Below are 23858 nucleotides of genomic sequence, written 5' to 3'. Positions count from 1 at the left end.
AAAAAGATACTTTTATACAAAAAAGAAAAGCACATTTTAAGTTATATGTACTAGGGCAATTCATTCTATAGTCATGTCCTCAGAACTTGTAAATAAAACAAAACTGACTGATTATAGAATTATGATAAAATATTACATTTAAATTTTACCTCAAATACAACTGAAAGCTAAATCCAAGTATAAGAGTTTGAGAACATATATGTATATAAATGCAAATAAATGCAAGCATATAAATGAGATACGCAAATGACAAATTTATCAATTAAGACACAAATCATTAGTCCAATATAATGTAAACTTTAATGTGTAAATCTGATGCCATTTCATCACCTATTTATCAATGACATTGGTCTTAACTTTATATATTAAAATATTAAAAAGCTTAAAAAACATCATTGCAATATAGATACAATGTGAGAAAATACATATTTGTGGCTTTATAGACAATTAAATTCAACCCATTTTATATTTTTTTTCTCAAAAAAATAAACGGCACTTTGCATGCAACAAAATATACAAGACTGAGAGTCTGTTTATAATTCAAATGGAGAACAAAAAAGGAAAAATAAACAAAAACAAACAAACCATTCTCTGAAGCCTAACAGTTAAATGGCAGAAGTAGAATGTAGAACAAACAACAGGTCTTAGATTCAACACATTTGGTACAGATTAAGGCAACATGAACAAGGAAAGGAGCTATTTCAAATACAAAACTATATACATGCATATACATATACAAGTATGTAGTATACAAATACAAAACTATATACAGGTATATGTATATACATGTAAATATATATATATTTACAAATGAAATCTATCGCTATTTAAAATCTTCTGTAATTGTATCACAAACATCAACAAATATACAATGAAAGAAGGGAAGAAAAAAAGAATCCTTTAGGAATTTTAAACATCCATCCTGCCCCTAGGCTGAATTTAGGCTGCTTCTCTGTTGATGGTTTCCTAAATGACTTCTGCCACTCTGCATCATGCATCAGTAGTCAGATGAGTTTTCTAGACTTCATTATGCCATTGTATAACCATAGCTTCCACAGTGTAATGCCACAAGCAGCCTGTCCTTAAGGATTTCCTTACTTGGGTATTCAGGTAACTTGAGCATGTTGATGCTTAAAAAGAAAAAAAGAAAAAACACCCATACCTCTATTAAATATGAAATTTCAATTATTTTTTTCTGGCACTGAAAACAGTACTAGATAATTAACATAAAACTGTCCTTTCAAATTTGCATTCAAATTGGAAAACCCTGAAGATGTATTTATGAAGAAAACAAAGCTTTACTACTGCATTGCAGTACCCCTTAGCATTCATATGGATTATAGGAGAATAAGTTCTTTCTGGTTTAAAATAAAAAGCAACAGAACAATTTAGCTTGAAGAATCTAAACAAATTAACTCTCACAGTAAACCTTGGTGAATAAATACATTGTATTCTATTCTATTATATCTCAGGGAGTGGTTCATCCCAAAACTACTCCCATAAATATATGCTGAGATGCATATATGTTGTGGATCAATACTGAACCTATGAATTCACTAATAAAGAAAACTCCCTTTACCAGCACCTTCTCTGAAACTTAATTGCCTAGTGCTTGATTTGGACACTTTGGAAGGCTGGTGCTCTGTACTCTATTGCCCAAAACCTCTCAATTTTTCAAAAAGTTTGAATAAAGTATACAATTAAGTGACCATGTTTTCCTTTCAATGTATTAACACAAATTCTATTTTTGGTATTCAAAAGAGTTTAATTTTTTAAAATTGCATACTGAAAGTTGGCCCTCTTTTGGAAGCAAACTATTAATTTTACCAGTATTGGGGGGGGGGGGTAAATCCTTTTACTATTGCAGAACTGCATCTACTTTGAAACATAATCTTGAAAAACTGCCCAAAGTATTGGGAGGTTTGGCAACTTGCCCAGGGTCACTTAGCACTGGGTGAAGGATGGGTCCTGAACACAAATTTCCACATTCCCAAGAATGACCATCAGGCCAAGGGGCCTCACAATGAAAGATGAATACATTTAATTAACAAGAGTAATTTATATTTATATAATTCTTTAAGTTTGCAAAGCCCTCTGAGATTACTTAACATACCATGTACTTGATGTTGGCAGCAGATTTGGAGTGTAGGGTACAGCAGCTATTGTGAAATTTTGCAATCCACTTCCACCCATTATATTAGCAAAGCCACCATGTGGAACCCTGGAACTAAAATATAGGATGTTACCAAACAGTAATTTTAGGAACTAAAATACAGAATGTTACCAAACAGTAATTTTAGGAGAAACTTTTAAAATCTATATTAAACAATATTTTTCATTATTAATTTTTTTTTCTTTTTTCTTCAGAAAAAAGTCACGAAGAGCACAACCATGTTGAGTAAACCAGGAGTCTTGAGGCAAAACTTATAGGATGATGTATAAAAGAGTCAACTGGTAGGCAGGTCTGGACAGGGTGGAATTCACATCAATAGAAACAACATTCAAATCAATAAGGTCCCAAATCCTTTTGAGTATGCTCCATATAAGGACACCAAGACCAGAAGCTGTTTTAATCCACAGGGCCTACCTGTTCAGTGGCATTCCCTTTTTGGATCATGAAGAGGAGATAGAGTTAAGATGGTGGAAACCAGGAAGCTGCATGAGCTCTCCCCAGTTTCCCTAAGAAACAACATTAAATCAAGCCTCTAAAACCATTCTGAAGTAACAGAGCCCACAAAAAAGACAGAAAAAAATTCCAGCCCTTATAACTTAAAAGAAATTCAAGAAAATGTCTGTCTCACTTGGATAAAAGGGGAGTGCAGCCCAGTGCTGACAATGTCCAGACAAGACAAGGGGGGCTCTTGGAGCCATAAGCACAGATCATCATCCAGTGTTCTTGGCTCACTGGTGGGTGGCACAGCAGGATGGCTGAGAGGCCTGCAGCACCAACACAAAAGGCTTACTCCCAGTTCTGGAACCCAGGACACAAAAAGTATAAGCAGGCCAGGCCATCCAGGCCACCAGGACCTCAGGCCCCGAGCAGCCCCCAGTGCGAGAAGCTTAGAACAGTACCCTCTGTGCCCCATGAGTGGAGTTCAACTTTAAAAATAAGCCAAAGAAAGAAAAGAGCCCTGACCACAGAAAGCTATTATGATACCAGGTAAGCAGTGAGGAAGGCCAGGATGAAAGAGAGATATGTATAAACAGGGGAAACATACAATTAGTAATGACAACTGTGAAGGTGAATAGAATGAACTTTCCCAAAAAACAGAAGCAGATAAGAGTAGACCAAAACCCAGAATCCTACAAAATGTTGTTTACAAGAAAAACAGAGAGATACAAACAGAGTAAAGGTAAAAGGCTAAAGCAAAATATATTATGTTTCAGCTGAAGTAAAAAGATAAAGTATCAATCCTGATTTCAGACAAAGCAAGAGCAAAAAAATCAATCTAATTAAAAGAGCTAAGGACGGAAAATATTTTTCCTAAAAAATACCATAGCCAGTAAGTACTATCTATATTAAATATATATGTACCAAGTTGTATAGTATTCAAATTCTTAGAAGTTAAGTAAATTACAGGAAAAAAATAGTAAAACTATACTTGTCGGGGTCCTCAACCTCCCCTTCTCAGAGCTACATAAATATAACCACAAAATAAATAAGAAAGAAGTTAAGGAGGTAAATTAGAATTTTAGAAAGTTAGATATGATAAACTTTTGGAGAAAAATGAATAAGAATAGAAAGGAATATGCCTTTTTTCACAGCAGTACATCATACCTACACAAAAACTAACTGTATTAAGGCATTAAAAACTTCACAATCAAAAGTGAAAAGGCAAAAATATTAAATGTACCCTTTTATTAGATGATGCAATTATGTAATAAATGACCATGAAAAGATAAATTAAAAATTATTTGAAAACTAAATAATCTAATCCTAAAGAATAAGTAGGACAAACAACAAACCATAGAAACAATCAATAATTTCATCAATGAGAATGACCATAACAAAATTTATGGAATGCAGTCAAAGCAATACTTGGGAGAATTTTATATCTCTAAATGCCTGAATAAAGCAGAGAAAGAACAGATGAATAATCTGGGTATGGAACTAAAAAAGCTAGAAAAGGAACAAATTAAAAATCCCCCATTAGATAAGAAATTAGAAATTTTGAAAATTAAAGGAGAGATTAATAAAATTGAAAGTAAGAAAACTAAAACTAACCAATAAAACTCAGAGCTGGTTTTATGAAAGAACCAATAATATGGACAAGCCTTTGATTAATTTGATATAAAAAACTACCACAATCAAAAATGAAAGGGATTGTGAATTCATCACTAATGAAGAAGAAATTAAAGCAATAATTAGGAGCTGTTTTGCCCAACATTATGACAATAAATTAATAATTTAAGTGAAATCAATGAATATTTATGAAAATATAAGTAGCCCAGATTACCAGAAGAAATAAAATGCTTAATATCATTTTAGAAAAAGAAATTCAACAAGCTATCAAAGAACTAAGAAAAAAATCTTCAGTCAGTTGGATATATAAGTGAATTTTATTAAATATTTAAAGAGTAATTAATTTCAGTATATGTAAACTATATGGAAAGATAGCAAAGAAGGAATCTTACCAAATTTATGACACAAATATGTTGCTGACAGTTAAACCAGGAATGGCCAAAACCAAGAAAGAATATTATAGATGAATTTTCCTAATTAATACTGATGCAAAACTTTTTTTAATATTAGTAAACAGATTACAGCAATGTATCCTCAGGATAATACACTATGACTAGGTGAGATTTATACCAAGAATGCAGATTTGCATAATATTACCATAAATGACCATATACATAAGTCATATGATTATCTCAATATATGCAGAAAAAAGCTTTTAACAAAATAATCCTCTTAAAGACACTAGAGAACATAGGAATAAATGAAGTTTTCCTTAAAATGATATGTAGTATATATCTAAAATCATCAGTAAGCATTATATGTAATAGGGATAAGCTAGAAGCTTTCCCAATAAGATTGAGGTGAAACAAGGATGTCCATTATCACTATTAATCAATATTGTACTAGAAATGTTAGTTTTAGCAAGAGAAGAAAAAAAAAATTGGAGGAATTAGAATAGGCACTGAGAAAACAAAACTATCACTATTTACAGATGACATGATATAAAGAATCCTAGAGGATGAACTAAAAAACTAATTGAAATAATAACTTTAAGCAAAGTTGCAGAATATAAAATAAACTTACATAAATCATCAGTATTTCTATATGTTACCAACAAAGCTCAGCAAGAGGAATAAAAATTCCTTTTAAAATAACTGCAGACAATATAAAATACTTAGAAGCCTACCTGCCAAGACAAACTCAGGAACTATATGAATTACAAAACACTATTTACACAAATAACATCAAATCTAGTAAGTGGGGAAAATATCAATTGTTCATGAGTAGCCTAAGCTTTTACAATAAAAATGACAATTCTATCTCAATTAATTTACTTATTCAGTGCCAAATCAATCAAACTACCAAAATAATTATAGTTAAAAAAAATAACAAAATTCATCTGGAAGAACAAAAGATCAAGCATATTCAAGGGAATTAATGAAACAAAATGCAAAGGAAGGTGACATATATAACAGATCTAAAACTAGTATTATACAGTGGTAATCATCAAAATTATTCGAGAGTGGCTAAGAAATAGAGTGGTGGATCAGTGCAATAGTTTAGGTACACAAAAGACAATAGTAAATGACTACAGTAATTTTCTGTTTGATAAATCCAAAAACTCCAGTTTCTAGAATAAGAACTCACTATCTGACAAAAATTGCTGGGAAAATTATATGGTAGAAACTAGGCATACATCAACATCACATAACTTATACTAAGAGAAAGTCAAAATGAATATATAATCTAGACAGAAAGGATCATACCACAAGCAAATTAAAAGAGGTCAAGGAATATGCCAGGTACTGTGCTAAGTGCTTGATAAATATCATCTCATTTGATCCTCACAACAATTTGAGAAGTAGATGACATTATTACCCCCATTTTACAGATAAGGAAATTGAGACAAGCAAGTGACTAACTCAGGGTAACACAGCTATTAAGTGTTTGACACCAGATTTAAATTCAGTTGTTGTTGTTGGATTTTTTTTTTTTATTCCAGGCCTGGAGCTCTATTTTTGAGGAACTCTTGCTGCTCCACACAAACCAACCTTTCCTGAGTCTCTAATATAAATAACATTTTTTCTAACATATAATTATAAAAATATTTCTTACCTGCCAGTAACAAACTGCAACAGAAGGACTCGTTCTTCCTGAGTTATGCTTTCCACAACTTCCCAGAACCACTAACAGAAGAAAAGATATTTCATTCATAATTCATATTTCATGTAATGGAAAATATGAATGAAAAGGCATTTTATATTGTTCTAAGTTCCTCATGCAAATACGTATTTCTATAAAAAGAATTTCAGAAATATTTTGCTCTGATTAATTTGAATAAGGTTGATCTACTAAGCCTGAAAAGCATTTAGAATTAAAATGTAAAATAGCATTTTATTCCAATCACTTAAAGAGATTTTACCTGAACAACTGGATCATCTCTTTCATAGCCACTTGTATATTCAGTATTTTTTATCCAATCACTCACATCAATTTCTGGCATACCAGAAAGCAGTAATTCCTTGAAGGGGGAAAGGGGGGAAGAAAACCTGATTAATCTCGAGAAGAAAAAGATTACATTTAAATAATAAATTTACTTTTTTAGAAATTTATTGCATATGATGTTGAAATTCTTTTTTTTAATGGCTTTTAGGAAATCAAACAATACAACTCAAATTAGGACAAAATCTTTTATGCATTATCAGATATTTAACAGATTGCTCTACATTTTTTCATTTCAGTAAAATATAAAAAGGCAGTATTTTTATGACAATTTGAATAACAGCATACTGGATTATAATTTTTTCCTTCATATTTTCATTCTAGATTACTCTACAAAAACTTAAGAAACATTGTTATAGTAAACTATTCTAAAAATGAAGGAAACAGAAAAACCTAAATAATTCTAGTCAAGTCAACAGACTCCAAATATCTAGAGGGAAAGGAAGCATATAATAAATATAGAGAAAAATATCTCTGAAGTCTTGGTGGCATTTCTTTTTTGTTTACTCCCTTCTAAAGAAACAAGATTTATAGGATTGTAGATTTCAGATCAGAGATTTAGATCTAGGGAGATTTCAGAGATCATTTAAAAATAACTCATTTTGCAGACAATGAAATTAAGGTACAGAGAAATTAAAGTAATATGACAAAAGCTACTTATTCATTAAGTAGCTGAACTAGAGACTCTAAATTGTGTCTTCTAAGAATAGTGAAAAATTTTTCTATCAATGTAATTACATGTGCCCATACAGCAATGTGATAGTCTATCACAGAAAAACAAAACTTGTGATATTCGAGAATTTTACTCAGGATGTATTTTATATTGACTTCTCTTAAACTGTTTCTTTCTGGTTTTTTGCTGAGGGAATTGGAGTTAAGTGACTTGCCCAGGGTCACACAGCTAGGAAGTGTTAAGTGTCTGAGGCTAGATTTGAACTCAGGTCCTCCTGATTTCAGGGCTGGTGTTCTATTCATACACCACCTAGTTGCCCCTCAATAATAATTTTAAGACATTTTTGTTTTAATTTTAATGAGAACTAAGAGGCAGATTCTCCAACCTAAACAGTGTCAGAGTTCAATGAGTTCTATATTTAGACACTTGATTGCCTTAGAATGCTAATACCTATTTTTCAAACACATAATCTTCTCACATACTTCAGAAGGAAAAAAAGAAGTTTCTCCTCTTTCATTAAAAAGATGTAGAGAGCTTTAAAATTTACTTCTTTTCCCTTAATAGATCCAAATTTCAAAAAAATGAATTTTCTGAATGAGATCTTAGTTTTTATTAAAACCCATTGCCTACTTTTTTAGCTAACTGTTAAGCAAGTTTATTTGTTTCAATAGCTTAATGATTCACACATAAGGAGGCTGAGAGAAAAGAAGTGATGCTGCTATGGCGATTTTTTTTTTTTGGTATGATAAGAAAGCTATTGCGTTTGATGCTGTCACCAGAGACTTGTACAAGGGCAATTTTAACTGTGCTGAAACTTTTCTTTTGGCTGTTGCTGACATGTAGTTATGATGCCAGATGAGATTTATAGTAGCTTTAAATTCTGTGGAAGCAGACCACCCTATTTCTTATTTTAGAAATAAGAAGAAACCACTTGATAATTATCTTAATCTGAAGCCTATGGGCTAAACCGAAAAGAGAAAAGAAATCTTATCTTTCTTTGATGATCAATTCCAAAATAATATTTTGCTTTCCTCTCTGATTAATCCAGAAAGGACTCTTCTTGAAGTAATTAAGTAGAAAAAAGGCAAAGAACTCCCTAAAATGACCTACCTAAGAGTAGCAATATTTTCCCCCAGTCCTTGAGGAGACTGTGGTAATATCCACCTTAGAGACTAATCTATTTCTAACTGTGTCAAGCTCACAGAATCCAGAGACAACTAATATGTACATAAGTATCTCTCTGGGCCCCATGTTGACTTTGTTTCAAAAATGTAATAATATCTATGTTTTATTATATTTTTATTTGGTTAAATATCTCCCAATTTAATTTGTTATTACGTACATTCACACAATGTGCATAGCATCAAAACATGGTGGTTACCACTTCTGTTCTATTCAATTACTACAGTGGATTTGGGGAATCAGTTGTCTTTCATTCTTGAAGAAGACCAAAAAAGTTATTCCTATATCAGAGTCAAGTAACAGTGTGTTCGACTATAGCTGATCAAACCAACATGAGCTTGGAATGTTCTGCCACAGATCAAGCACAAACAGTTCATATAAACATTTGGGGTAGATTCTCTAACTTTGCACATCTTGTATTTTTTCTGGGCTAATTCAAGTCTGCTTTGCTCACAGAGTAGGTGTTTCTCTAATAAGAGCACACCATGCTGAGCAGTCCTGTGCCAGTGTCTCCCATTTCATACAATCTATTCTAAAGTTCTTAAGACCTTAAAAGTATTCTTATGTCGCTTTTTCTGAGCACTACATGAGTGCTTGTCCTGCATGACTTCTCCATAAAATAGTCTTTTTGGTAAGCATGTATTTGGCATTTGAACAAGGAGCCCAGCCCAGGGCAATAATGAACAACTGAAAAGGAGAATCCTTGGAAATAGTGTTCAAAGATGAATTAAATGGCTTTAGGAAAATGAGTCTCTAAGGATACACAAAGTTAAGTGACTGTTTTTGTTTAATGAAGCAAACTGTCACTGAACTGTTACCTAAAAATTCAACATTCTTCTTACTCAACTATGAAATATATTTTGTAAATAATTTTATAAATCTGGCCCTTAAAAATCACTTGAATTAGAGGGATTTGGGTAAATTATCTATCTGGACATTTCTAAGCCCAAAAAAGAAAAAAAAAAAGTTTAGATTTAAAATAATCTAAAATTAATAAACATCATCTCTAGAAGGCATGTGCAAGTATTACAGAGTATATTTTTTTCTTCAACAGGCAGTATGCTCTCTATTATATTATAAAATTAATTCATTCTAAAAAAATTGCTCCCTTAAGGTCTCTTAAACTAAAAGTCTGATATGCAAAAGAATGGTTTAGATTATGTATAGGCAATAGAATATATACATTAATTAATATGACAAGAGAAAGTGTACTATGTGGAAAGTGTGTATTTGGGAAAATGGTGCTACAGCAAATAATTAGGAATGATACTTAACTTCACAGAGTTTATGAAAAGGAAAGAAAAACTGAATAAGGTAGGATCACATAATGAGAAGGAACCTCAGAAACCAAAGAGTCAAATGTATCTCTATATCAGCGATAGGGAATATCTGGCCTGTGGGATGTGAAATCATTTAAGGCAACCACAGGTAATGATGAGCTGAAAGCTAGATACAACAACCTTTCACTGCTTGAGTTCTAAAAGTTGATAATTTTATATGCCACACAAATTATGTTAATAAATATCCAAATGACTATTGGCAGAAAAAAGGTTCCACACCCCTGCTCTATGTCCTTAGCTGACAAATGATCAGTCAGATTTTTCTGAGCACCTCTAGCAAGAGGTATCTACTACCTCCCAAAGTAATCCATTCCATTTCTGGATTGCTCTAAGTGTTGGGAAGATTTTCTTTCCACCAAGGGTAAATTTTGCCACTCTGAAATTTCCATCAATTGCTCTTAGTTTTGCCAAATGAGAACAAGCAGAATCAGGCTTTTCTAGATTAACTGTGTTCCTTTAGCTAATCATCTTGGTTAAAATCTTTCACCATCTTAGCTGTTCTCTGGATACCTTTTATGGCTTATCAATTTTCTTACTAAAATGTGGTATCCAAAATTCAACACAGTACTCCAGATCAAGGGAGAATAAAAAATTACAAACTCCTCCTTCAATCTGTATATGTCATTTTATTTAATGCAACCTGAGATTGCATTACATTTTTAGCTGTTATACCATACTGTAGACTAATATTCAACTTTTAATTCACTAAAACTCCTAGGTATATCTTAAGTCATTGTGTAGCCAAAATTCCCATATCTTGTACTTATAAAGTTGATTTGACCTTTGTCATGCAAGCACAGTATATTCAGTATGTATACACACACACACACACACACACACACACACACACACACACACACACACACACACACACACACGTATATCTGTATATTTCCAAAAGTCTAAATCTAATTTCTAACCAGAACTTAACAACTGTCAATGGTGTAAAAGACTAGGTACTTTCACTTACCAATTCATATTCATCAAAAAGTTGTATGAGGGAAGGTGGAATGAACATGTGGAAACCCTGTAAGAAAGCATTGATCTGAGGCTGAATGGCTCTTGTCATTCGGAGCTCAGTAACAAGCTGGACGTATTCCGCCTGTAATTAAAAACAGGATAAAGGAAAAAAAAAAGAAAAATCTTAATGTGGTAAAAAAAAATAAAATAAGTAAATCATTAGCAATATTTCCTCAGTTCTAAAGGTTAAAAATCTGTCCACACTAGTATAAATTCACATGAATTGATTAAAATTCTATTATATGAAGATAATTTACAAAGTAAATGATATGATGAAAAATCTCACGTTAAGCCAAGCTAACTGTCTATTGTTCAAAGAAGTTTTTTTAACAAATAATTCATTATAAAATGGATGCTTATATTGAAAATGTTTGGGCAATTCAATTTGTTATCAAGATGTATTTTGGCATCAATAAGAATACTATTTGTATGAGAACTGCTAATAAAATATTCATATTATATTTTCTACACAGACATACACAGATTACTAAAGTTTGAATGTTCACAGCAATTATCAATTGATTCTTATCCTCCAGGGAATGCATATTCCCTAGACAAAAAAAACCAAAAAATCAAAAAACACTTACCCAGTCTCTCTTCACTTATTCCTTCTTTTGAAGGAACAGAATACTTGTTATTCTGTTTCAAGAGAAGTATCACATACCCTAAGTCAGCAAGTGATACCTAGCTGCTTACTAGCTATGGTTTTTCTGAAACACTTAGAATTGTGGGTAACTTGCAGCCATCAATGTACTCTCAATAATGCAAATGGAATACTTTATTCCCCTGGCACAGAAACTGAACCAGTCTGTCTCTTCATGAGTAAATATATCAAATGCCAGCTATTGCTACCACCTGTGCTATTCTCCCTACAATACAGTATGTATAAACATCAAAGTTCATTCAAGTCCAATCTTCAACAGGAAGAATCATTTGCTACAAGTTTCTGGGATAGGAAGAAAAACTGAAATGAAAATACTCGCACTGAGACTGCTCTAAAAGTTTATTCTTCAACCTGACTTGCCATGAACATGTAGGTTCATTTCTGTATAAGAACATCATGTAATCATTGCTATCCATTCAAATTAATATTGTGGTCTTTATACATTCTGAAATATTAAGTATTTTTTAAAACTTTTTTTTGACCAAGAAACATTTGTTTTATTTTCAGTTGTTGTGGTTTCATCATTGTCAGTGGTGTCTTATACTTCTTGCCCCTTTGGGGGTTTTCTTGGCAAAGATACTGGAATGATTTCCTATTTCCTTTTCCAGCTCATTCTGCAGATGAGGAAACAGAGGTGAAAAGGGTTAAGTTACTTGCCAGGAATCAAACAGCTAGTAAGCATGTGAGGCCACATTTGAACTCCAGATTCATCATTCTATGGCTTAGATTAGTACTCATTTTCAAATACTACTCAATATTTAAAATGCCTCACTCTTATTCAACCTACACAGCCAATCAATATTAGCCAAATCTTTTCCCTTTTATTTCCAAAAGATCTCTCCAATTCCTTTTCACTCACACAACAGCAGAATTCAAATCCTGATTACCTTTCTTCCCTCTCAACTGAAAGACTGCAAAAGCTTTCTAACTGTATCAAGTCTCAAGTCAGCCTCAAGTTTTCCTTCCCTAATCTAGTCTCCACACTGGTACAGGTCTTCCCCACTCCATATAAACTGTAGTAACTTCTACTACACATCAGGCTAGATAACTTTTTGTGAACTTATTACAAAGGGATCAAACATGATCTATTGATCAGTTCTGAATCTCAGAATTAATTCCAACAAGCCTCCATTGCAATTTACCCTACATTTAGGGCAATTTATAAAGGCCATAAAAACAAGGTAAGGGTCTTTCAAACTACCCTAGTTTTTTCATTCTCCAAATTTGATTCACTTTATAGGTTCACTTTATCTATAGAAAAATAATCACAGAAAACTTTGAACCCTCTAGTTCATATTTTAATTCTACAAATAAGCAGCTTTTAAAATGCATTCAATCTATATATTGTGGTAAATTTACAAGGGTCAAAGTATCTACATAAAGAAATTCTGAAATAATATTAAATAAGAATTAAAGCTAAATTCTCACCTGATCCAAGATTGTAGATTATCGGAAGGAATGCTAGAAATAAAAAATGGAAAATTTCCCCTTAAAGTCTAACCTAAACAGGTGATAATGTTATGCCAGTCTCCCTGAATTGTGCTACTCAGTTATTCTGCCCCAATCGCCAGGTTGCAATACCACCCTTCCCTCTTAATCATCAGGATGTTTGATAAAGATAAAGATCTTCTAGCTTAGACATCATGACCCCAGACCCTCCCTACTTATCAAAATGACTAGTGCCCCCCATTGTCATTGTTCTTCTTGATCCCAACTTATCAGAATGTCTGGTGCCTCTCCCCACCATGTCAGAACTGGATTGATAGTCTGTTCCCTCTCATGCTCTGACTCTGCCCCTGCCTTAGTCTACTCTCTGGTAGCTTGGAGACGTGTGTGTGTGTGTGTGTGTGTGTATACACACACACACACACACACACTTCATGGGAAGCACACATTAGCTGCTGGATGCTTTGGACATCAGCCTTGGGGGCAGCATGCCCCCAGCACAATCTCTCCCTTTCAAATAAAATATTAAAACTCTCTAATCTCTATCTTGCCTCAGTTTCTCTGGCATTACAATAATGTGAATCAAATGTGGAGCACCTCTAAGACAGGTGGCATATGTCAAATGAACTTAATCTACATTGATGGCAAGATCCCAAGGACCTTCTATAAAATCAGACAACACATTATAAAATTAGAGATCTTTTAAGACTATAAGATATTTTTGATGTTGTAATATTCTTTGCTAAAATGTAATATTCTCTGTTGAGAAAATGGGAAGAAAAATATAAAGTACCTCAAAATAAAAAAACTGACCTAAAAAAATACATTAAAGGGAAAAAAATTTTAAATCACTAGACTATCTGAACACTATGACCAAAAAAAAAAAAAAAAAGACCCTAGACATCCTACTTCAAGAATAAAAGTAAACTGCAAAACAGAAGACAAAGTGGAAATAGAAAGAATCCACTAGTCACTTCCTAAAAGAACCCCCCAAAATGAAAAAACTCCCAGGAATATAATAGTCAAACTTCAGAGCTTTCAGGTCAAAGACAAAAATACTACAAATGGTCAGGAAAAAAAAATGAATTTGGGTACTAAGAAGCCAAACTTAAGATCCTACATAATTTAGCAGCCACTATTATAAAGAGGAGAAATTAAGAGTACAATATTCTAAAAAAGCAAAAAATAAGGGCTTAGATCCAAAAATAATTATTTACCTAGCATATCTGAGAACAACTACAAACAGGACAATGGAAGTTAGTAAAATAGAGAGGTTTTTTTTTTAACCATTCTTGATGAAAAGAGCAGAGCTGCAGAAAAATTTTGAAGTTCAAACAGAAATCAAGAGACATAAAAAGATAAACATAAATGAACAATGATAAAGGATTAAACAAGGAGCCCCTACACTCCTATCATCATCAGGGTTCATGAAATACAATTAGACAAGACCTGATAGCAGTTATGTTTTATACTCATGCTCTTAAGAAAAGAATGAAAAGGAAAAGAGAAAGGAAAGTTAGGGAAAATTATCTCATATAATCAAGGTGCACAAGTATCTATACTAACAAGGAGGAAAGGATGAAGGAGAAATGACTGACACTTGAATCTCATTTTCATCTAAACTGGTCAAAACAAGATTACATATATAAAAAGACACACAGTTAAATATAAAATTCAATAAGAAAACAGAAAAAAGGGGAGAAGGGAGAAGAAAGAAAGAGAAAAGGCAGATTAAGGAAAGGATGAGTTCTAAGTAAAACAAACTTTAGGGAAATACAAAAATATTTATAGGTCTTTCTTGAGGTTGCAAAGTATGGGAATCTGAAGGAGTGTACATAAATTGAGGAATGGTTGAACAAGTTATTGTATGTAACTGTGACAGAACAACATTGTGCTGAAGTCATCAGCAATGACCAGTAAGGCTTACAAAAGACTACTGATGAAATATGATACCCACACATACTGACTGAAAGGTAAAAGATTCAATATGCAGAATGAAACAATTTTAAAAATTTCTTTGATATGGTTAATGGAAATTAATTTTGACTATATCTGTAATGTCCTTTCTTTTTCTTCATATTTTTTAGCTACCTTCTTCCCTCTAGAATACACACACACACAGAAAGTTTAGACTGAAATTTCCTTCAAATTTCACTGCAAAAGACCTACAATTTGACATCACAAGAAATGATTTAGAAGATGGTCTTCCAGTTCTGTTATGGTATCCCCAAAATTGATCATCTGACAACTGTCAGTCACTCTGGTGATAGATCTTTTAAATTTTATATAATCTAGTCTTCCTGTAGAATCTAAAACTGAACCTATATTCAAAGTTCTTTTAGCGTGGAAATACTTGCCAGAACATGTACTTTACAAAGCCTCTAAGAACTTTATGTTACTCGTTCATGCCAAAATTAGACATCAGAGTACTACTACAATAAAAATGCCTTGGACTATATGCACTAAACTTTATAGAAACATTAACTTAAGGAGAACTACCATCATATATAAATGTCACTTGAATGCCAATGATTAAAAGTATTAATATTGTCATTCTCCTAACTGGAAAACAAGGTGGCACAGTGGATAGTGGGCCTGGATGGAGTCAGGAACACTGATCTTCCTGAGTCCCAACCTGGCTTCAGATGCTTACTAGCTGTATGAGCCTGAAAAAGTCACTTAATCCTGTTTGCCTCAGATTCCTTAGCTGTAAAATGAGCTGGAGAAGAAAATGGCAAATTGGTCCAGTATCTTTGCCAACAAAACCCCAAATAGGATCACAAAGAATTAGATACAAGTGAAAAATAACTGAACAAATTCTCCTAATGAAATATTTGTTTCATACACATAAATACACATATGTAAACAGCTGAGAATATAAAGAAATAAAAGACAATCCTTGCTATAAGTAACTTACAATAAATTCCAAATTATGTACCAGCCTTGAAGTCAGGATGACCTGAGTTCAAATCTGGTCTCAGGCACTTAAAAGACTTTCCTGGCTATGTGACCCTGGGCAAGTCACTTAACCCCAATTGCCTTGGGGGGGGGGGGAGGTTGTTCCTTTTTCCCCTTTTAAAATTACTTCATCATTATTCATAAAATTATAGTTTGAGAATATATTATACCACGCAAAATAATTTTCTAAAATAAGAGTAAAGATAACTATGCTATTAGAATGATAACATATCATCTAAGTCAAGCATTAATAGTGAAATCTGAATTACAGAAATGAAAAATGATCAAATGTTCTTAACTTTTCAGTTCTAAGTAAGAGGAAGTTTCAATATTTATCCCATGGGAGTTTTTTTATCCCTAAACTTTATAAAACAAAAATATTGACATTCAAATTTAGAGACTTTACAAAAGTTTTAGACTAAACTATATTTATTAGTAATGTTTATTATGCACATTTTAAATCCCAAAGGTATTTTGACCTAACCCACTTTTATTATTTGAAAGTTACCCACGTCTTTCAAGAAAACATAGCAATAAATAACTCCATAGCTAATGATTACGAGGCATTGCATATATGTCAGGATATACTTATATTTAAAAAATTTTACTCTAAAACTCTAAAATACTAACAGAAACTTCTCATAAGAGCCAAAAGGATGTTCAAACCTCTCTCAAAGTTTTTTGATGATGTTAAAGAGAATTATTATGCACATAAATATCTATACTTAGATATCTATAAATCTGGATATCTATAAATGTTCTTAAAATGAATCACTGAATATATTCATTCTTTCAGAAAAATTTACATTAAAAACACCTAAATCTAAGTTTATGAATAAAAACAATAATTCCACACACTAATTCAACCCTCTAAGGTTTAAGGTTTTGGTTATTACAATTTTACAGGTAAGGGGAAACTGAAATGCTCAGAGGTTAAGTGCTTTTGCTTATAGAAAAGTTATCTATCTAAATAATGGCAAAACCAGAATTCAAATCCAGTCCTTCTAATTTTAAGCCTAGTGCTTTTTTCACCATACCAAGCTCCTCTCCAAATAAGGGTAAATTACATTATAAAAATATTATTGTCATAAAAAGTATTTTTTTTGCTAGATATGCTTAAGAAATCTGATATTTACCTTAGTAGAACTTTCAAAATGCTGTTAAATGTTGATGCTGTGATTTGATCTGAATGATCTTAAATCCTAAATTAATTCTCAAATTTTAGAAAGAGTAAAGATTTTTAAAGATTTTAAAATCTGGTTACTTGTATGAAACTAATGATGACAGATGAGATTTAAAGCTGAAAAATAAATTTCCTTTTCAAGGAAATATGTAGCAATACATCCCCATTCTTTGCATAGGGCAGTAGAGATAAGGAATGTTAGTTAATATATACTGTCAGACTCCACTGGTGTATTATTTTATGCTAAACCATTTTACTTCTTTTTTTAAGAAAGGGATGGGCAAGAAAGGAGAGTAATGAAATCAGGATTAAAAGTCAGCCAGATAGCATTTATTTCAAACATTGGAGGCAAATAGAAAAAAGTCCAGAGTCGAGAGATAAGAGTGTCTTGTCCATGGTAAAGCAAGGTCAGTGTCAATGAGTCAAAAACAACATGGGAGGTTATAATTTTTAAGATGATTGGGGGGAGAGAAAGAAAGAAATATAGAGTAAAGGAGTTTGAATATGAAGAACACTGAATGCAAAACATGATTTTTTATTTCATCCAACATTTAACGGGATAAAATGATCAGACCTATGCTGTTCAATTCTTGTTTTCAAAAATTAAATTTCAGAGTTCAGGATTTAACTGCACTAATTAATTATAACCAACTATAAAAGCATCATCCTTATTTTCTTGCCATTAAAGTAGAAATGTCATACTCTAATGCCCCATTGTAGCGTGGAGATATCCCTGAAATCTTTCAAAGTAGAGCAGAAACTCTAACAAATTAAATCAAGCTACAAAGGCATCAACTTATTATCACTATCATGTAATATTTATATAGTACTTTTAGGTTTGCAAAGTACTTTACATTTATTAACTCACTTGATTCTTCAAGTGTGTCCCAGTGAAGAACAGAGACTAGCTAAGAATAAAGACATTCATCCCCAGCAGGCTAATCACTTGATGACTGATCAAGACAATTCACATAACAAAGAAAACCAGCTACCAGCCCCCTGTTCCAGGTGGCCTCTTCTCTATCCCTGTCATAATGAAGGCTTACAAGAGAAAAGAAGGTACAAGTATAGGATTTAAGGAATCTATAAACTTTAACTTAGCTGTCATTTCTCTAAATATAAGATTCTTGTCCAGTGAACAACAAACGAACATACTACTAGAATAAAAGCAACTTACTGATCTTGACAGTTTTGCTATAAGTGAAATCAAAAAAAACAAAACAAAGTTTCAATTAAACAGAAGAATGGCTCATAGGTTCTCCTTTTAGAGGTAAATAAAGAAGATGACAATAATGGATTTTATCATTTGTTCAAATGTATCAAGCAATATCACTTTATGGGATACACTTGGCCATTCTCAAGATAAATATTTGAAAAAACACTTAATAAAACTGCAGCCTACATGTCAATATTTGTTGCATAAAATGAAGTAGAAAAATGCTATAAAGAACTCAGTAAGAAACTCCAAATTACAACATAAACCTCACTAAGCATTGGGTTCTCCTTTACTAGGAGTCTTCAAGCAAAAAATGGATGACTGACCACCAGATTTGTTGTAGAGGGTATAATTTCTCTAGATGGCCTCTGAGTTCCTACTAACTATGAGAACCTGTGACTCCCTTCCATTTCTAACTCTATGAGCTCATATCCATTCAACTTACACAGAGACCTTATTTACACAAAAAGCTAACCAATAAGTCTAGCAGACAAACGAAATCCCCTTTTTCTTTCTAATGCCACCTGATTAGAACTCTGCTTAGGCTGGGATCTGAAGGATGTCTTTATTCAATTTGCAAAGATCAAATTCTTTCATTTCCATTCAAGGAACTCCAAAATCTGACTACCCTACTTTACCAGATTCCTCTCAACACAAAATTACTACTCACTGAGCTCACTGGCATTCCCATACTCCTATAACATAACATCGTAAAGTGTTGACCTTAGAATCCAGAAGACACTGGTTCAAAACTCCACATTATGGACTATGTATATGTCTATGACTATGTATAAGTCCCTTAATCTCTCTAAGCCTCATTTTCCTCATCTACAACATGAAGGTAGCAATTGTAGTATCTATCTCATAGGGTTGTCATGAGGCTCAAATAAGAATGTACGTAAAGTGTTCTGTAAACTTTAAAAGTATCATATAAATTTAAGGGATTATTAATTTTTTACTTAATCGATTTCATTGATTTAAGGAACTCCCAATGATAAGGAAACTTCAAAAATCTATCTCCCAAAAGCTTTCCACAGAACTCTATATAGGAGGTACTGAATAAATCTGCTGATTAGTAAAAAAGTTTCTTCTTTTTACTGTACCTTAAGCTAATAATCACTCTCTACAGAGACCCCAATCTGCTCTGTCTAAGCAGTAGAAAGTGCTATGCAGGAAAAAAAGTAATCAAAGTTCAAGTGAAGCAGTTCTCTAAACTCCAAGAGCCAAGCCAACTCCAGAAGGATAGAGTCTGATTTCCTTGCAATGCAAAGATCCTCACTATTTCAGCCTAGGACAATTCATCAACATATGGCCTAGCAAAAGAGAAAGGTCTTTAAAATGTGGGAGTTATAGTTGCTAAAAATTTCCTTCCACCTCTAATACCCTACAAAATCTATGACTTCTTACTTCTTTTTTAAAAATTTCTTTAAGTACACTTTTCATAAAACAGGACTGCCCCCTGGAAAATCTGGGACATACTATTGCATTAATTATAGGTGAAAACAGACTTTTTACAGGTTTTTCTACAAACTCAAACATCATTTGTAACAATAATTCTATGGGAAAACAGAGACTGACCTCAAAAAAAAAAAAAGTTTACTAAATAAGTTTTAGAAAATATAACTGTTCATAATTTGGAGGTGCATAAGTTTTAAAGGTAATGAGAAAATGGTAGTATGCCATAGATTTATTTCATATTGAAAGATGCATTGTTTCAAAATTTATTCAATAAATTGTTTAATTTTATCCATTTTACTTAAAAATCCCTAATTTTAACATTTTATATAGATGCATGTTTTTGTGAGTACACACACACATGCAAAATGCTCTTTAGTTGCTGATTCTACTCTCATTTTTCACAGCAAAGATAACTAATGATTAGGGAAACATTAATAACATACACAAAGAAGTTATGGCCAAAATTATACTCTTGGCTACTTTACCCTTCAAAAAAGAAAAAGATAACTTCTCAATACATGATTGTATAATACTGAATCATATGAGAATTCAGAGTCCAGAAAATGAATTCCATAAAAATACTCAACAGAACTACTAAAGTGAGCAGAATTTTCTCAACAAGTAACAAGGCAAAATTATCAAGCTAATAATGACTAAGATGAAAATTAGAATACTCACTTTGTTGTCTTGTGTCACAAGAATGCTTGCACCCCCAGGTTTCAAAGGCACTTCTTCCATTGCTCCAAACACATCTGTCTCAACAGAAAAGGTTAATTCTAGACCAAGATCACTAATATCATTATCCAGTATCCACTGCAAATTTTTTGCATATTCTGGATCAATAGATGCCACATCCTGGTAATTTACAGGAATACCTGAAAAATATACACATATGCAATTGTCAGATGCTAAACTCCTTCTGCTTTCTATCTATTTTATGGTAGAACATTGCCCTCTACTGATCTATGATAAAACTGCAAAATAAAACAAAATTCACAAGGATTTTAATATTATTCCTTTAACTGGAAAAGAATCAAAGGAAGTATTACGTTTAAGTTCAATTCTTTCCTCATTCTTTATCACAAAAAAAAAAAAATGCATGAAGAGTTCAAAACCAAAAGCAATCTAATTTCACTGCTGTAGAGTACTCACAGTGAGGAAACTCCAATAAGTCAACACCTCTGCAACTATGTGTTAGAAAATTTCCTAGGACACTGAAAAGTATGGCTCTATTTCTTCCTGGCTCTGTCTCTAAGCTATTTTCCAAGCTATTATAAAGAGTTTTGTTAAAGATCTTTGTAAGACCTTTAATTGACCATTCTATTAATTGTAAATAAGTTATGTAATATCTTTTAAACATACATTGGCAATTAAATCACATTTTCGTTCTTTCAAGTAAAAGATCAATTGTGGTCTTTTCCAAAAAACTTGGTTAGATTCAAATTATTCTGTGTTCTGTACAATTTTAGTTAAATCCTCTTTTTTAGGGGGGTGGTATGAATTAGGATCCATTTTCTTAAAACTTAATCTGTTGCAAAACAATTAAGTAATACAAATAGTCAATGAAAAATTACAAAGAACTGGAACAAAATTCCTCTGGTCCTTGAAAAAATGGTCTTTTAATTTTCTAACAGTAAAGATGAGTCATTTTTAAAGACTCAATCTAAATACAAATATTCTAATATAGAAAATAGAAGTTTAACAATTCAGTTTTTTCAGAGCTGTACACAAAGAAAACAATAATCTAAACTGGAAGAACTTATACCAAGTTATTTTATAATTGTTACATAGTTTATATTATGTTTTCAACATTCCATTAAAATTGGCAAAGAAAAATTAAAGGACTTTTTTGACATTCAAAATCTCAAGGTATCTAAAATACCAGACTACAATAGAGGGTTCATAGGATCATATATTCTTTTTTCTGGCTACTCATTCTCTTTGTATCTCCCACATGTTGGTGTTGGAGGTTCTACAAGACTCCCAAATATGGAACTCTTCTCAGAACCACAGCAGCAGATGTCCTTAAACTCAACAGATCTAAAAACTGAACTCATTATTTCTTCTTTTTCTTCATATTTGCTTCTTTTCCTAATGTCGTTTCTGTTAAAAGATGACCAGAAGCTTAATCTCCAAGTTATCTTTGAGTCTTCCCTGGACCTTGCACCTAATACTTCCTACCCAGCACATCTAATGAGCTGTCAAATCCTATTATTTCTACATCTGGATAATCTCTAGCACCCCACATCACCAACTGCAACAAATCTACTTAAGGCAGTTAAGTGACATAGTAGATGGAGTGCTGGGCCCAATAAGATAGACCATGCTTTAAATGCAGCCTCATTAGCTCTCTGACTGGCCACTTCACTGAGTCTTCCTCAGTTTCCTGAGGAAAATGTAAAATGGCATCCACCTTTTGGAGTTGCTATGAGGATCAAGTGAGAAAATATTTGTAAAATGATTAGTATAGTGCCTGGCACATGATAGGCATTTAATAAATGTTTTTTCCTTTCCTTCTTGTTCATTTATCCTGTTGTAATAACATCCTGACTGATCTTTTTGCCTCCAATCAATTTCTAATTCAATTCATCATTCTATCTCTACCTGTGTCTTCTTATAAATATTTATTAAGTGCTTGCTGTATGCCAAGTGCTGTACTTAGTGCCAAAGTCTCTGCCCTGGATAAGCTTGCATTCTATTGAAGGAGACCACAGGCATATATACACACACACATGCATGCAGACACGTTTATGCATTTGAGATGAATGTAGAAAGGCAGAAGACATTCTAAGACTTGGAAGTAAGGGTGTAATGTTGTCTGGGCAAAGGCTGAGGAAAAGGGCAGTAAATTATTTTTAAGAAGTTATATTTTAAAATGAGAAAAGGGGAATGATGGAGAAAGTTGAAGAAAGAGACTTGAGCCAACCTAACACACTTATGATGTAATTGTGCCACTCAAAAACCTTCAGTAGTTTCCCATTTCTGAATAAAGTATAAATTCCTGATGTTCATACTCAAAAGTCTTCCATGATGTGGTTGTTGCTTATCTTACAATATTCCTTGGTATGTACTCTGTGTTCTAAAAAAAACCACATTGAGCTATTTTCTCTCCTGTCCTCATCTTGCCCTCATGCTCATGCTCTCATCTCTATATCCTGTCTTCTCAATCTCTATAGATTTTTTTCCTTTAAGGTCTAACTCAAATTTCATCAGCTTTATATAGTTCTTAAGCTCCTTTTCTATCACCTGACTCATTCCATTCAAATAAAAATGATCTGTCTCTCTCTCCAAATTTCTTATTGCATATTATCTAGGTCTTATCTGTCCACTTATGTCAGTACCCTTTGTATCAATTATTAAGTTTAAACTCCTTGAGTAAAGAGCTTATTTCATATTTTTATTTGTATTTATAGGACCTACATATGCTTAGTAAATGTTTCCTGAAATGGTATATGATGTTTAAATTAAAATAAGGCCCTCAACTGAAATAAAAGGCTCTCTAGCACAACTTACACCTTACTCTTCAATAACTCCAAAATAAACACCTTTAGAGATCCATTCTGTTATGCTGATCTATCACTTTCCCATTAGCTGACAACACTTCATGTACACTACCAAGATTTATGACTATGGTAAAGATACATTTTAAAAGAAATGGAAAAAGACAAGCATTAGGTGAAGTTAGCAAATCTGTTTCATGTCCAAACCAACACAAGAATAACAATTTCACAAAAGCTGAGGGAAAACATTGTTTAAATGAGGATTTAGTAGACTGACAGTAGAATCATACCAAGAATGTGCTTGTAGAATGATCTTGTAAAGTAAATGTTGACCAGTTGCCTGTGGTTCAAAGCTAAACCCAAGATTTGTCCAGCAAACCGGAAATAGTTCAAGTGATCAGGATTGACATATGAGTTGCTATTAGGTTGAAAAGTTGTTCCTTTTGAAATTTATAAAAAAAAAAAAAAAAAAAAAAAAAAAAAGTTTTATTCTCCAGTTGGAAGGAATTCACATTTTAAGGAAATGTAGCAAA

The 23858-nt window shown here is 32.5% G+C and overlaps 1 protein-coding gene across 4 annotated transcripts in view; it reads right to left on the bottom strand.

The window, feature by feature from the left end:
- Nucleotides 1-280: 280 nt before the first annotated feature.
- The window catches only part of HACE1 (HECT domain and ankyrin repeat containing E3 ubiquitin protein ligase 1), a 91978-nt gene continuing 68400 nt past the window's right edge, over nt 281-23858 (bottom strand). For 3 of the 4 annotated variants that reach the window (XM_074310210.1, XM_074310209.1, XM_074310213.1), the window contains 7 exons: nt 23616-23765; nt 20504-20700; nt 10851-10982; nt 6606-6704; nt 6299-6369; nt 2114-2227; nt 281-1130 (listed from right to left, as the gene is read on the bottom strand). In XM_074310210.1, coding sequence (XP_074166311.1) covers nt 1028-1130; nt 2114-2227; nt 6299-6369; nt 6606-6704; nt 10851-10982; nt 20504-20700; nt 23616-23765 — 866 coding nt within the window. In that variant the 3' untranslated portion in view covers nt 281-1027. Of the gene's footprint in view, nt 1131-2113; nt 2228-6298; nt 6370-6605; nt 6705-10850; nt 10983-12065; nt 12179-12992; nt 13026-20503; nt 20701-23615; nt 23766-23858 lie in introns of those variants that run through there. The other variant, XM_074310212.1, reaches the window with a different exon arrangement.

The sequence above is a fragment of the Sminthopsis crassicaudata genome, chromosome 4 (genome assembly GCF_048593235.1).
Source record: "Sminthopsis crassicaudata isolate SCR6 chromosome 4, ASM4859323v1, whole genome shotgun sequence".
Lineage (NCBI taxonomy): Eukaryota > Metazoa > Chordata > Mammalia > Dasyuromorphia > Dasyuridae > Sminthopsis > Sminthopsis crassicaudata.
Note: the sequence above shows the minus strand (reverse complement) of the source record. Positions and strands in the feature narration are given on the sequence as shown.